We start from the raw sequence: 16,739 nt of genomic DNA on the forward strand, positions 1-16,739 counted from the left end.
AACCTCCAGTAAATTGGCCTGTGTTTAAAATGTAGTTATATGGCCGGCGTCCCAAATGGCACCCTATTCCCTACATAGTGCACTACCTTTGACCAGAGCCTTATTCGTATCTTTTATTATTTCTTATTGTTGTTGTGTTGTCGAGAAGGAACCTAAGCATTTCATTGGACGGTGTATACCATGAGTATCCCCGTATGACTAATAAAACTTGAAACTATGGGCCATGTTCAAAAGTAGTATACTTTTATAGGAAAAGTAGTACACTTTTTTAGGGAATAGGGTGCCATTTGGGATACCTCCATTTTGATTCTAATGAATCTGAGCACCAGAGTTAATGATCCCCTCTCAGTATTCATAAGGCAACACAATTTCAACACAAAGAAGAGAAGAGGTTAGTTCAAGATCCACCTAATGCAGGACATCAGAGAGGAGATTGGAGTTCTTGGAAAAGGGACAGGTTGGGGAAAGGGACAGGTTGGGGAAAGGGACAGGTTGACTTGTGAGCACTTGGTGAGATATCCGTATAGCAGTTCTTGGTGTAAAAGCATCAGGCAGATTACACAGGTGTAAGGTTGTGTAACGGAGGCAGTTCAGTGAAACCACGCTCATGTGATTAGTAACCGCGCCTGAGACTTGGACACTTGGGTTAGCTCCCGAGCTAATGCCTGGGCTTTAGCTCAGAGGTCTAACAGTTACACAGTCTTGTGGCTCGCAGACAACCCGGGTTGGAACCCTGTCAGTCCTAGTTGGTAGTGTTGTCTGCAGCAGCTGGTGTGTGAGGCTGTGTGAGGTTGTGTGGGGCTGTGTTAGGCTGTGTCAAGCTGTGTGAGACAGGGGTATCTACCTGTCAGGTGAGTGGTGGTCATCAGACACACTGCGCCGGTCCACTCTACTGGAGGAGCTGTACTGAGACGAGGCGGGGTCAATGTCATAGCCGGGGTCCAGACTTCTGCTGTACACAACAGAATCACTGGATCACCCCCCTAGTACGGTACAGTCACAGTACAAACTCCCCACAGTGTCCCCTAGTGGCTCGGGGATGCACCTACTCACCTTAATGCAACCACTGTCAGTGTGAGTGAGATCACAGTATCGTTTATATGGGTTAAACATTCTACTATCAAGACAACTATCACAGAGATACCGCTTAAAGGACAACCTCTGATCAGTTGGGGTTCTCAGATCCCAGTGTGGTGTTTTTGAGGAAGGGATACAACTTGAGATGCTGGGTTGGACAGGGGACAAGTGAGGCGGGAGAGTTACCTCTGTGGAGGGGGAACGCTGGGGGACCGCGACCGCGCCCGGTTCATGTCTGCCGACCGCGAGCAGTGGTTGGATGACATCGCCTGCTCTGGGACAGACAACGTGGAACTATGAAGGTCCCTGCCGTTCTGCCGGTAGTCTGGAGCGAGAGAGAGACAGAGAGAGAGACAGAGAGAAAGGGGGAACGAGAGAGGCAGAGAGAAAGAGGGAACGAGAGAGGCAGAGAGAAACAGAGATATAGAAACAGAGAGAGAAACAGAAAGAGAAACAGAGAAACAGAGAGAGAGAAACAGAGAGAGATAGAGAGAAACAGAAAGAGGAAAGAGAGAGAAACAGAGAGATAGAGAGAAATAGAAATAGAAACAGAGAGAGACCGAAACAGAGAGAAAAGAGAGAGAAACAGAGAGAGAAACAGAGAGAGACAGAAACATAAAGAGAGAGAGAGAAACAGAAAGAGAGAAAAGAGAGACACAGAGAGAGAGAGAGAAACAGAGAGAGAAACAGAGAGAGACAGAAACAGAGAGAAACAGAGAGAAACAGAAAGAGAGAAAGAGAGAGACACAGAGAGAGAGAGAGAAACAGAGAGAGAGAGAAACAGAGAGAGACAGAAACAGAGAGAAACAGAGAGAAACAGAGATACAGAGAGAGAGGTCAGAAGTCATTCAGAGACAGACTCATCGTTCTGAGCGCAGCCTCTCTAACCTGGCCCCAGATTTGTGTGTACTGTCTTGTCTAGTTGGCAAGGCAGCACAAACTGATCTGGTACCAGGCTACAACCTTTCCTCCCTATTGACCATACACACTGCTGTAAATAACAACATTTATGGCAACATTTATTTTCAGAGGATTCTTTCAAACTTTTCAGAAGTTGCACACAGTGGCATAATGCTTGGTGGCTTTCAAATTTCAAAATGCTGAGGCTCTCTATATTCAAATAAATGAGGGCTTGGTCTCAACTCAATGTTCATGTGATTCAAGTCATTGCGGTTAACATTTTTGCATTAAACATGAAAATAGCTTCTTTAAAAAAAAATCTGAAACATTATAATGACTTTTCCCTGCTAGACTGATTAGTCCATCGAACTTGAATGAGTTCTTATTCAATAATCATCCATGGCCAGGAGGCATGGTTAAGGTCAATGCTTTGCGCCATTAACGTTGATTAACATTCAATAGAGTGTATAGCACATTAAAATGAGTTAAACGTAACAGTGAATCAAAGGTAGGATTAGCAAGGAAACACAAGACATTATGAAATATGAGAGGAAAAGTTAACCTTCACAGCCACTTTAGTTTGATACTTTTTTCAATTATCTTCAAATCATTACATTTTCTCTTCCAAATATGTTTGAAAGTGAGTTTGCTGCATTGTGAAACCTGAATTCCTTCATGCGAAAAACTGAATTCCTTCAAATTATACATAGAAGTGAATCCTGATAAGAAAAATATACAGTATTATGTGCATGAATATTATGTTCAAATGATTCACAATCAATTAACACAATGTCAAACATATTTACTATAGAGGAAACAGAGAAACATTAAACCAATTCCACCTGACATCACATTTCACTATCTAACATCTGCAGTCTAACTATCAGCAGCCCAACACTGGGTTGGGTAACTAAGCACCCAGCTCTGCAATCAGCTTGCTTTACGTGCACAACCCAAATGTAATTCATTGGTTCTCTTGACAAGCCGCGTCACACATGACTAGAAACTGTGTGTTAAGCATATATACTGTGTATAGAGGAGAGAAGCTCAGATCCGAATTAACAGGACAGAGCCAGCAGAGAAGAATGACTGCATTATCCTATTTAAAACCACAGCAGTGACATCCCAATTCAAAAAAACAATCAATCTATTATTCCCGTGAATAGTTATCAACTCTTCTCCCTTAGTATAGTATCAGTAGTTTGATATGGAGAAGGTAGGAGGAAAGGGGATTAGCAAAGATCTCTAGGAAACAAGGGTGGAGGAAAGAGGAGAGAGGGTGAGGAGACAGAGAGAGAGAGAGAGAGACAGAGAGACAGAGAGACAGAGAGAGAGAGAGAGAGAGAGAGAGAGAGAGAGAGAGAGACAGAGAGACAGAGAGACAGAGAGACAGAGAGAGAGAGAGAGAGAGAGAGGAGAGGGGTATTCCCACTGAGTGAAGGGATATTATGGGCATAGTGAGGGAGGAGGCTGTGATGTGAGAGGGGCTGATGAAAATGTTACAGAGGTGGGAGGGTTTCCTCCTCATCTATCACGCACGCACGTGCACGCACGCACACACGCGCGCACACACACACACACACACACACACACACACACACACACACACACACACACACACACACACACACACACACACACACACACACACACACACACACACACACACACACAGCTGTCTGTGTGCTGCCTGGCCTGCTACAGTTCTTCCTCTCAATGTGCAGCAGCGGCAGGCTGAGACTGGCGTGGGCGCCTGCTGCCTGTGTTGAGGAGAGCAGCTAGCTACAGTAGTGCAGAGGGAAGGGGAAGAAACTCACTGCTCCTTGTAGAGCTGCTGCAGTATCTTAGCTAGCTACCTTCTTTTAAAACATCATATGATCCAGTACAGTACCATGACATACTTGTAGCTTGTATGTTCATATACTGTTAACCCATGAGTTAGTTGCATTTGCATTATAGTGATTACTATTCATGTGTGATTCTGTCAGAAATATCTTACCTGACACTACCCCAACACCGTCTTCACAGTCATAGTCAGAGATCTCACTGTCGCTGATTCTCTGAGATCCTGGAGGAGATATGGAGAAAGGAGAGAAGAGGATAGAAGTTAGTTTACTCCAGGGTCTGTCCTCTTCCCCTGGTCAGACCATGGCTCTGTGGCCTAGCTGTCACCAGTGTTGTCCAGTTGTTCTAGACCAATGCCCCAGTCCTGGACATAGTCAGGGAAAGCAGCAGACACAGAAACAGAACACTATTTATTTTGAGAACACTATTAAACAGTATTATATCTCAAAGTCACGTCCTTACAATGACCATCACTGACCATACTTCATAACCAACACAGGCAACCAAGACCTACATTTACTCTCCTGAAATATACTGTCTGCCTCTTCTGGTTTTCCCCACCAACGTGGGAGCTGCCTATTTTAGATAGTGTGATATAAAGTCTAATTTAAAGGGAACAACTGTAACATATAGCCAGTGTGAGACATTATGTTGGATGTGATGTAAACAACATTGTGTGGTCCTCTCCATCTAGCCTAATTGGCAATAGCTTCCATGTTTTCACGGTGGCACTTTGAATTGACATTTCAATCATTCAATGTACATCTGAAGATGGAGTCAGAGGTATTCTACCGTCTCCACCGTTAACAGAACTACTCCCTCCCTCCTCCCGAGTCGTCCCCTCTCTCCTCCCTCCTCCCGAGTCGTCCCCCTCTCTCCTCCCTCCTCCCGAGTCGTCCCCTCTCTCCTCCCTCCTCCCGAGTCGTCCCCTCTCTCCTCCCTCATCCCGAGTCGTCCCCTCTCTCCTCCCTCATCCCGAGTCGTCCCCTCTCTCCTCCCTCCTCCCGAGTCGTCCCCTCTCTCCTCCCTCCTCCCGAGTCGTCCCCTCTCTCCTCCCTCCTCCCGAGTCGTCCCCTCTCTCACTCTGCACTCGCTTGTTTTTATGACTTCTTCACTGTTCAGTCAACCTAAATCAACGGGACACTTGGGCTTTTACAGAAATGACAAGTTCTCTCTCTCTCTCTCTCTCTCTCTCTCTCTCTCGCTCTCTCTCTCGCTCTCTCTCTCGCTCTCTCTCTCGCTCTCTCTCTCTGTTTTAACGCTCTTGTTTTAGAGCGATCAGCTCTTTCACCTAACACACACACACACTCAGTTAACACGGTCAATAATCTCAAGCCTTAGCGTTGGAAATACATGTGCAGGTTACATACATTAGAAATCTGTCAAGTGCAAATACAAGTTCACACCCAGCAGATACAGACACAACAGACACAACAGACACCACAGACAACACAGACAACACAGACAACACAGACACAACAGATACAACAGACACAAGCAGAGGAGAAGAAGAGCAAAAACCAGCACAATTATCATAATGTTTTTCAAAGGGAGATGAGACAATGCATTGCACTGAGAAAACAAGTGCTCAACATATTCAAATGACAAACAGGGGAGTGGACAGAGCTCTTCTGATAGAGCTAAATCACCCGGATCTGGACTGGGAAACTGAAACCTGCCGGGCCCGAGGCTGACCATTAGGCGGCCATCTTGTTTAAGGACTGCGGTGGAGCGGAGAGGGAGCATAGCGAGAATCAAAGGGAATTGTGAGATAGCTATTGGAGGAGTGGAGTGAGAGAACACTTTGGGGGTAGAGAACAGTACAATAGGACTGAAGCAGAGGGGAGAGACAGAGTCTTCGTATGAACAGCAACACTGAGTGGAGAGAGAGCTCAGCGGAGAGAGAGCTCAGTGGAGAGAGAGCTCAGTGGAGAGAGCAGCGTGGAACAACAAACGGGGGCCGTTACCTGAATTGTACGAATACGACCCCTTGTCTGTAAGTATCAGGTTGAGTTGAAAGGGATAAGAAAACAAACACCATATGAACATACTAACAGTAATAAATACTTCATAAATCATTCAGGCTTTGGCAGACAGGCAAAGACAGTTGGTAACAGGGCACCTGCCAGCCGCCATACTGGCTTTTCAAAATCAGCAGACGAACGGCTGGTTCGACACTCATGTCTCATTCCCTATCCTGAGGTTTGGGGTTCGAACAGACAGGAGCTTTCCTACACTGTTCTAGTATAGACTAGTATACAGGTTATGGATGTTAGGGCAGAGGGGTAACCTACTCTGTATGGGTAGCCTCCTCGTGGGGCTCTCTCCATGGAGCTGTCTGCGCTGGGGGTTGGGCGAGGCGCGGGGGAGGGGCATGGAGGACACGTCGTGGGTCTGCAGCTTGTACCAGTGAGGCTCATCATCCAGCAGGGCTGTCTCCAGCTCTATCAGTATCTAAAGGAGAAACACACCAGCGTCACTACACACACACACACACACACACACACAAACAAGCATGCGTGCATGCACACACACACACAAACACTCACAGTCCTCAACACACTAGCCACTGCTAACTGGACTCATTCCAGATTCCAGAGCAGATCAAGACCTCCACAGGCATGGCCCAACATCATTTTTTAAATAAGGTTTTCCAGCAATCCTGACTGGAAGATTCTGGATTTCCTGCTTATTCCCCCCAACCGGGAGGATTTCTGGAAGACCTAGGAATTCTGGGAAAGTTACCAGAATTCTGCAACCTTATTGGCAGTGAGGACAGAGTATTTGAGTATGTGCTGATGTTACAGTAAACATCATGGTTCGATGACATCAACCCCCAGTAGCCTGTCATCCTTCCTATGGAATGTAGGGTTTTATCAAGAGCTTGACCCTATTGGTAGGATTAGTTGAGCTATCAGAGTTATCTGTCCAAATCCTGACTGGATGGGTATGTTTGGTATTATATCAGAGACGGATGAGTGCCTGAGTCTGGTTAAGTGGTGGCACTGCCGACTCTTGTTACAAATATAGCCTCAGCCCCTTGTCTCCGTGTCCCACTGTACCTGTCTTTCTAACTACCTTCCGACTGTCTCTGTCCATAAAACAATAGAAAACTATGAGGGGGAATAAGAGATGTATGGGCTTACCTCTCCCAGGAACTGGCTTTCCTCCTCCCTGACCCTGGCCTGGTCCCACAGGGTGATCTCCAACATGCGCTCACGGAACTCCCGCCGGTGCACAGGAGAATACATAAAGGTCTGGTTCCATTTGGGTTCTAAGGATTTCTTTACCGTTTTTGTTCTCCTCTTGCTTTTGTCGCTGGAGGAACAATAATTCAAACTGTTTTTATTTACAACCATGGTAGAAAAGACTCCCGAACAGGTCAACACAGCACAGGGCAATGGGATGAGCTGGGGAGGGAGCGTCATGTTGGAACCCCGATCAACTTTCTATCATTACTTCCACGTGTCTGAGAAGGGGTTCTCTGAGCGCAGTGAAGGTGTAGGTCAATGTGATCACATGATGATCTTTGTGACGATAGCAGTTTAAATGCAATGCGACATGTCCCCAAATTCAATTACCGGAAATAAAAAATGATAGGATACCTAGGATAGGATAAGTAATCCTTCTCACCACCACCCCCCCCACCTTAATGATTTAGATGCACTATTGTAAAGTGGCTGTTCCACTGGATGTCAGAAGGTGAATTCACCAATTTGTAAGTCGCTCTGGATAAGAGCGTCTGCTAAATGACTTAAATGTAAATGTAAATAAGGAAATAAAACCAAAGACATTCTTACCATAAATTCAACATTCAGTGAGACTATCATGCGAGCCCCAAATCTGTATCAATCAACCAATGGCAACTTCAGGATATTGGAGGATAGGTCTAGCCACTAAGAAATGGCTGTAGATGGAATGAAGTGAAATGCTGCTAGCTCGATCATCCCGCAGTTACTGTCTCTACTCTTACCTTCTGTCAGGGAGGAAGTAGATTTTGACGTAAGGGTTCCTGGGGCGGCCATCTTCCCTAGAAGGCAGGTCCTTGGCTCCCAGGATGGTCACAATTAGCTGATGGCCCACTTTGTCATACCACAGTTTGACCTATGGATGGTACAGAAGAGGGTCACATGGTCACTGGGTTGCCAGTGGGGAGGGGAGGGGGGGCTCTATATCAGGGTGACCTCAATACCCTACACTTGGAGAGCTACTGGGTGTACAGGGTTTGGCACCAGCCCTGCTCTATACTAACTAACAAACACACCTGATACAGCAAATCAAGGTCCTGCATGGTGAACAGCTAATTAGTCAAATCACTGGATTGTGTCAGACTAGAGCAGCGCTGGAGTTAAAGCCTGCACACCCGGTACCTCTCCTGGAGAACCTCCCCTGGTTTACATATTAGACATTAGCAGGTCACATGCTTAGCGGGGGGGGGGGGGGGGGTGATAATAAAAGCATACATGTTTGTTGAGATATGGAAATAAGGAGATGATATGATCATATCAACAACAACAATGTAGCAAAGGTTGAACAATGAGAGCCTAAATTATCTTAATAGTGTGCACAAAGCAGATATGTACTGTATGTAGCATGGCCTACATCTTACCATGACCTACATCTTACCACGACCTACATCTTACCATGACCAAATCTTACCATGACCAAATCTTACCCTGCGGCTGCACGAGCCACATTTTCTAGGTGTGTTTGAGTGAAAAGGATTCTACAGTATGTGTATCTGTATTCATATCTACAGTATCCTAACTCTTGGTATCTAAACCATTACAACATGAGAATTAGACCAACATGCTTTGAAATGAACACTTGCTGCTTCTGAGTGTGAAATTGTATTTGGAACCATACAACACAATGCAGGCCTCTACGCTGACCTTTTTTACAAGGAGCACATGTGCACCTAAGTTCAAAAATATAGGCACACACAAAGATATTTAGGAGCACAATGAAAAATATTTGAGGTATTAAAGCTAGAATCCTTCATTTTTGTAGGCGTACTAGTGCTCCTAAATTAAAATTCCAGGACGCATAGCAAAATGTTAGGCGCATTTGCTAGTAAAATGGTCGCACTGTAGAGCCCTGCAATGCAATGTCAGATACTCAGTGTATTGCTAAAATATACATATACATCAATCACGCTGTCATGGGTGGCATCAAAGACACTTCACACTTGTCAGAGTGAAGTATGGATATAACAGAGAACACTTAGAAGTAAAAAATGAAAGAAAGAACAATTACAGGAAAATTGTGTTTCAAAAAACGCAATTTAAAAAAAAAATTGCGAAATATTTGTTTCAAGAAACTGAAATGAAATACTAGAGGAAAATCAAGCCTTCTAAGCTCTTGCCCATACTTATGTAGATAATGATGGGAGGAGTCTTAAATCATTGCATTGACTTCCATAGTTATTTCTTTATGCATGCAGCAATACAAAGCAACAGCAAGCATTTAACACATACAAGATCAGTCAGGAGATCTGATATTGTCAAACAACATAGGCAGGTCATTCAGGTCAAACAGCTTGCACTGGGAAGAGTTCCTCAATAATGAAGTCCCCTATGGAAAAGATGTACGTGCAATTCGGACCATACTACAGCACTGCCCATATGACTGATGGTACAACCCTTAAGCGACAGATTCACCTTGAAAAGTTGAAACTGAAATTATACCCTTGATGTAATACATTACACTGCCTATATTTCCTGTACAGTCGGCCACATCATTTACATTGACATTATTGCATGGCCTGGTTAAGTAGAGCATAACACTGCTTCTACAGAAGGCTAATAGATCTACCTCTAGGAGCTGAGCCAAGGGTTCACTACACACCTATTTATAGACTTCCATTCTCACCCTCTCCTTATCTGACAGATAGGTGTTGTATAGCCAACACCTCACACAACCTTTAAATGAGGAAACCAACCGTGCATATCATACCAGAAACTCCTATACCGTATACTGTATATATATATATTTTGTTCTAAGCTAAGCTGATACTTGACAAGGACATAATGGGACAAATAAATAAATATGATCTCCCAAATAACATGAGTACTCCACACTCCAACTGTAACAAGCTAGCTAGAGTAAAACAACTCCTCAAAAAGGTCCCACAGTAAGATAGACACCTTGTCTGTTTAGTTCAAGTGAATTATGTATTCAAACTGTAAAACATTAAAATTAAAATAAGGGACAGTTATCTTAGCCCACCTTTAACTGCAACATGAAACTTACAGCCATTTAAAAATGTAAACATAAATATTTACCAAACGTTGTGTTCATGATTAGCAGTTGTTGACCGCTGTTGTTATGGCAACCTATTCAGGACCTAAGGGAATCAAGCCAATAAGGACGAGGGTCCAGTCTAGTTTCATGTTCCACAGAACAAATAAGCTCATTTATTTGTCCCACAAAATGTAATAGTTTTACTAAATCATTTAAGGAGACACCCTCCTTTAATTGCCAATGTGGAGCACTGTTGTAGCTGACTAGGTACAAAAGTCCCATGACAGCTAACATGTTAAGATGGCGCTGAAGAGGATGGCTGACGTTTTACATGCCCGTAACCAATTGTGCTATTTTGTTCATTTTTTTGCAACTTATTTTTTAACTTACAGTGGCAAGAAAAAGTATGTGAACCCTTTGGAATTATCTGGATTTCTGCATTAATTGGTCATACAATTTGGTTTAAAAAAAAAGTCACAACAAAAGACAAACACATTCTGCTTAAACTAAACACACAAACAATTACATGTTTTCGTGTCTTTATTGAACACACTGTGTAAACATTCACAGTGTAGGGTGGGGAAAGTATGTGAACCCTTAGATTTAATAACCGGTTGACCCACATTTGGCAGCAATAAACTCAACCAAACATTTTCTGTAGTTGCGGATCAGACCTGCACACCTGTCAGGAGGAATTTTGGACCATTCCTCTTTATAAAACTGTTTCAGTTGAGCAATATTCTTAGGATGTCTGGTGTGAACATCTCTCGAGGTCTTTCCACAGCATTTTAAATCAGGTTGAGGTCGGGACTCTGACTGGGCCACTCCAGAAGGCGTATTTTCTTGTGTTGAAGCCATTCTGTTGTTAATTTTTTTCTCCACACATAGTGTTGTGTGTCACCTCCAAACAACTCAACTTAAGTTTAATCTGTCCACAGAATATTTTGCCAGAAGCGCTGTGCAACATCCAGGTGCTCTTTTGCAAACTTCAGATGTGCAGTGGCTTCTTCCGTGGTGTCCTCCCATGAACCCCATTGTCACGCCCTGGTCGAGGTATTTTGTGTTTATCTTCATTTATTTGGTCAGGCCAGGGTGTGGCATGGGGTTTTTGTATGTGGTGTGTTGGTATTGGGTTTGTAGCTAAGTGGGGTGTTCTAGTTAAGTCTATGGCTGTCTGAAGTGGTTCTCAATCAGAGGCAGGTGTTTATCGTTGTCTCTGATTGGGAGCCATATTTAGGCAGCCATATTCTTTGTGTGTTTCGTGGGTGATTGTCCTTAGTGTCCTTGTTCCTGTATCTGTGTTAGTTTACACTAGTATAGGCTGTTTCGGTTTTCGTTACGTTCTTTGTTTTGTAGTGTTTGTATTTAGATTTGTGTTACGTTTGTTCATTAAACATGGATCGCAATCTACACGCTGCATTTTGGTCCGACTCTCTTTCACCGCATGAAAACCGTTACAGAATCACCCACCACAAACGGAACAAGCAGCGTGTCAACAGGCAGGAGCCACAGGAGAAACAGCAAAGGCAGCAGCAGGAGCAGTGTAAAAAGGACCTTTGGACTTGGGAGGAAATCCTCGACGGGAGAGGAGCCTGGGCTAAACCAGGGGAGTGTAGCCGCCCCAAGGAGCAACAAAAGGAGGTATCGACATGGGAGGAGGAATTATTCGGAGAAGGACCTTGGGATCAGCCTGGAGAATATCGCCGCCCCAAAGAAGAACTAGAGGCGGAGAGAGCTGAGAGGCGCAGGTATGAGGAGGCAGCGCGGCGGTTGGAAGCCCGGGAGTCAGACCCAAAAATTTCTTGGGGGGTCGCTCACAGGGAGTATGGCGACGCTAGGTAGGAGACCTGCGCCAACTTCCTGTGGTTGCCGGGGGGCTAGAGAGACCGGGCAGGCACCGTGTTATGCTGTGGTGTGCACGGTGTCTCCAGTGCGGGTGCATAGCCCGGTGCATTCTATTCCAGCTCCGCGTATTGGCCGGGCTAGCTTTGCATTTTGGTTCGACTCTCTTTCACCGCATGAAAACCGTTACACCCATTCCTGTTTAATGTTTTACATATTGTAGACTCGTCAACAGAGATGTAAGCATGTTCCAGAGATTTCTGTAAGTCTTTAGCTGATACTCCAGGATCCTTCTTAACCAAATTGAGCATTCTGAACTGTGCTCTTGCAGTGATCTTTGCAGGGCGGCCACTCCTAGGGAGAGTAGCAACAGTGCTGAACTTTCTCCATTTATAGACAATTTGTCTTACCGTGGACTGATGAACAGCAAGGCTTTAAAAGATACTTTTGTAACCCTTTCCAGCTTTATGCAAGATAACAACTCTTAATCTTAGGTCTTCTGAGATCTCTTGTGTTCGAGGCACGGTTCACATCAGGAACTGCTTCTTGTGAATAGTAAACTCAACTTTTCTGAGTGTTTTTTATAGGGCAAGACAGCTCTAAACAACACCTCCAATCTCGTCTCAATGATTGGACTCCAGGTTAGCTGACTCCTGACTCCAATTAACTTTTGGAATAGTCATTAGCCTCGGGGTTCACATAGTTTTTCCAACCTACACTGTGAATGTTTAAACTATGTATTCAATATAGACGAGAGAAATACAATAATTTGTGTGTTATTAGTTTAAGCTCACTGTGTTTGTCTATTGTTGTGACTAAGATGAAGATGAGATCAAATTTTACGACTAATTTATGCAGAAATCCAGGTAATTCCAAATGGTTCACATACTTTTTCTTGCCACTGTATTTCATACATAATGTTGCTGCTACCGTCTCTTATGACCGAAAATAACTTCTGGACATCAGAACTGGGAATACTCACCACGAACTGGAAGAAGCTTTTTCCTTTAACGAGTCTTACGAGAAAGATATACAGCTCTCCCAGGAACAGATCCCCTTTATTTGAGCAAAGAAAAGACGGAGAAGAGGATGCAGATTGGGCTGCCTTTTGAGAATCCGTAGGCGAGCAATTAAACTCCCACTGCCCTCACAATTGATGACCTACGATTACGATTATCCTACCAACGGGACATTAAGAACTGTAATATCTTATGTTTCACAGAATCGTGGCTGAACGACAACACGGATAATATAGAGCTGGCGGGATTTTCCATGCACCGGCAGAACAGAGGGGTGGGGGTATGTGTTGTTTTGTCAATAACAGCTGTTGCGCGATGTCTAATATTAAAGAAGTCTCGAGGTATTGCTCACCTGAGTACCTTATTGTAAGTTGTAGACCACACTATCTACCAAGAGAGTTCTCATCTATATTAATTGTAGCCGTCTATTTACCACCACAGACCGATGCTGGCACTAAGACCACACTCAAACAACTCTATAAGGCCATAAGCAAACAAGAAAATGCTCACCCAGAAGTGGCGCGCCTAGTGGCCGGGGACTTTAATGCAGGCAAACTTAAATCAGTTTTCCAAATTTTTACCAGCATGTCATATTCAAAACTATTACGGACTACAAAGGAAAACCTAGACACGAGCTGCCCAGTGACGCGAGCCTACCAGATGAGCTAAATGCACCAGCTACTCTGGATGACTGTGTGATAACGCTCTCGGTAGCCGATGTGAGCAAGACCTTTAAACAGGTACAACATTTAAAGCCACAGGACCAGATGGATTACCAGGACGTGTACTCAAAGCATGCGCGGACCAACTGACATGTGACTTCACTGACATTTTCAACCTCTCTCTGACTGAGCCTGTAATACCTACATGTTTCAAGCAGACCAGTCCCTGTGCCCAAGGAAGTGAAGGTAACCTGCCTAAATGATTACCACCCCGTAGCAATCACATTGGTAGCCATGAAGTGCTTTGAAAGTCTTGGCTCACGTCAACAGCATCCTCCAGGATACCCTAGATCCACTCCAATTCGCATACCGTCCCAACAGATCCACAGTTGACTCAATCTCAATCGCACTTCACACTGCCCTTTCTCACCTGGACAAAAGCAACACCTATGTGAGAATGCTGTTCATTAACTAGAGCTCAGCGTTCAACACCATAGTGCCCACGATGTTCATCACTAAGCTAAGGACCCTGGGACTAAATACCTCCCTCTGCAACTGGATCCTGGACTTCCTGATGGACCGCCCTCAGGTGGTAAGGGTAGGCAACAACACGTCTGCCACTCTGATCCTCAACACTGGGGCCCCTTAGGGGGTGTACTTAGTCCATTCCTGTACTCCCTGTTCACCCACGACTGCGTGGCCAAGCATGACTCCAAGTTTTCAGAAGACACAACAGTGGTAGGCCTGTCCACGACAATGATGAGCCAGCCTATAGGGAGAGGGTCAGACAACTGGCAGTGTGGTGCCAGGACAACAACCTCTCCCTCAATGTGGGCAAGACAAAGGAGCTGATCGTGGACTACAAGAAAAGGTGGGCCGAACAGGCCCCCATTAACATCAACGGGGCTGTAGTGAAGCGGGTCAAGAGTTTCAAGTTCCTTGAAATTCCATCACCAACGCTCTATCATGGTCCAAACACACCAAGACAGTCGTGAAGAGGGCACGACAACACCTTTTCCCCCTCAGGAGACATGGCATGGGCCCTCATATCCTCAAAAAGTTCTAATAGAGTTCTAATAGCTGCACCATCGAGAGCATCCTGACCATTTGCCTCACCGCCTGGTATGGCAACTGCTCAGCATCTGACCGGTCAGCATCTGACCGTAAGGTGCTACAGAGGGAAGTGCGTGCAGCCCAGTACATCACTGGGGCCAAGCTTCCTGCAATCCAGGACCTATATAATAGGCGGTGTCAGAGGAAAGCCCATAAAATTGTCAGAGACTCCAGTCACCCAAGTCATAGACTGTTTTCTCTGCTACCGCAAGCGGTACCAGGGCGCCAAGTCTAGGACCAAAAGGATCCTTAACAGCTTCTATCCCCAAGCCATAAGACTGCTGAACAATTGATAAAATGGCCAGTCACTTCACTCCTACCTACATGTACAAATGACCTCTAACGTGTTCCCCCACACATTGACTCGGTACCCTTGTATATAGCCTCGTTATTGTTATGTTATTGTGTTACTTTTTATTATTTTTGACTTGTTTATTTGGTAAATATTTTCTTAGCCCTTCTTGAACTGCACTGTTGGTTAAGGGCTTGTAAGTAAACATCACACAGTAAGGTCTACACTTGTTGTATTCAGCGCATGTGACAAATAATGTTTGAGCTTGTTGTTGCTGTTGAGTGTAGGCTACAGGATCTGGCCATGTGTTTGAGCTTGTCATTGCTGTTGAGTGTTGGCTACAGGATCTGGCCATGTGTTTGAGCTTGTCGTTGCTGTTGAGTGTTGGCTACAGGATCTGGCCATGTGTTTGAGCTTGTCGTTGCTGTTGAGTGTAGGCTTCAGGATCTGGCCATGTGTTTGAGCTTGTCGTTGCTGTTGAGTGTAGGCTACAGGATCTGGCCATGTGTTTGAGCTTGTCGTTGCTGTGAGCTTGTCGTTGCTGTTGAGTGTAGGCTTCAGGATCTGGATGTGTTTGAGCTTGTCGTTGCTACATGTGGAGTCTGGCACAGGATCTGGCAATGGGGTGTCTCTCTGAAATATTTCCTTTAGATTAGTTAGTCATGCAAAGAGTCGAGACTCCTGTCATAACCGTACGATCATGTTATATGGTATAAATGAATAATAATAATAACAATGACATAATGCACCGCACTGCAAGGGAAAGATGCCGCCATTTCCCTGGTATGCATTTTCCAAGATGGAGGAAACCAAAAAGGCAACAGAAAAAGGCGAGCGAAGACCAAAGAGAGTCAGTCTGTGAGTCAGACAGGTGTTTACCTGGACCCTAGGGACAAAAGGCGCTGTTCTTCTACTAAGGCTTTGGCTCTGGGTAAGCAAAATTAAACAACAACATAGAAAAATGCAATAAAACCAAAAAAAAAAAACATAAAACAACCAACAAAACACACTCACTGGACTCGAACCAGTGCCACAATAACACAAACACATTTTGAGGAGGAGGGGACGGAGAGTCAATCTAGCGATGTGTGTGTTTTCCCCACCGTTCATTAGCATCAATCTGCATCTCATTATTCACTAATGTCTTGTATTGTCTTGGAGCCTTATCTGTGGGTTCCTGTACCTCCACACTGTAATCCTCAGAGAGAGGAAGAGGCTGCTCTGCTCCTGTTTTCACAGAAAATGATTGATGACTTCTAACTAAGCATTCCCTTCCATGCTCTCTGGACTGTAACTTTCCTTCCTTTCTTCATTTAACATTTGCGTCACAATGACGTACTGAAATCCAATTGTTCCCTCAACAAGGTTTGAAAATAATACTAATAATAATAAAAACATTACAATTTCTAACTGCATCCAACGTAATGTTCAGCTGGGACTTGATCCAGCAAGGTAATGTACTACAGAATATCAACTACAGTATATTAATTACAGTATAACTACAGTATATCAACTACAGTATATTCATTACAGTATATATCAACTACAGTATATTCATTACAGTATATTAATTACAGTATAACTACAGTATATTAATTACAGTATATTAATTACAGTATAACTACAGTATATTAATTACAGTATAACTACAGTATATTAATTACAGTATATCAATGACAGTATAATACAGTATATTAACTACAGTATATTAATACAGTCTAACTACAGTATATTAACTACAGTATA

General features: G+C 44.2%; 1 protein-coding gene across 9 annotated transcripts in view; it reads right to left on the bottom strand.

Moving 5' to 3' along the window:
* The window catches only part of rims2a (regulating synaptic membrane exocytosis 2a), a 175,901-nt gene that overhangs the window by 81,557 nt on the left and 77,605 nt on the right, over positions 1–16,739 (bottom strand). For 4 of the 9 annotated variants that reach the window (XM_064948077.1, XM_064948074.1, XM_064948079.1 and 1 more), the window contains 6 exons: positions 7,796–7,926; positions 6,969–7,161; positions 6,117–6,276; positions 3,977–4,045; positions 1,264–1,402; positions 845–952 (listed from right to left, as the gene is read on the bottom strand). In XM_064948077.1, the coding sequence (XP_064804149.1) occupies positions 845–952; positions 1,264–1,402; positions 3,977–4,045; positions 6,117–6,276; positions 6,969–7,161; positions 7,796–7,926 (800 nt within the window). The remainder of the gene's footprint in view (positions 1–844; positions 953–1,263; positions 1,403–3,976; positions 4,046–6,116; positions 6,277–6,968; positions 7,162–7,795; positions 7,927–16,739) is intronic. The other 5 variants (XM_064948076.1, XM_064948085.1, XM_064948088.1 and 2 more) reach the window with 2 other exon arrangements.

Source organism: Oncorhynchus masou, chromosome 30 (assembly GCF_036934945.1).
Source record: "Oncorhynchus masou masou isolate Uvic2021 chromosome 30, UVic_Omas_1.1, whole genome shotgun sequence".
Lineage (NCBI taxonomy): Eukaryota > Metazoa > Chordata > Actinopteri > Salmoniformes > Salmonidae > Oncorhynchus > Oncorhynchus masou.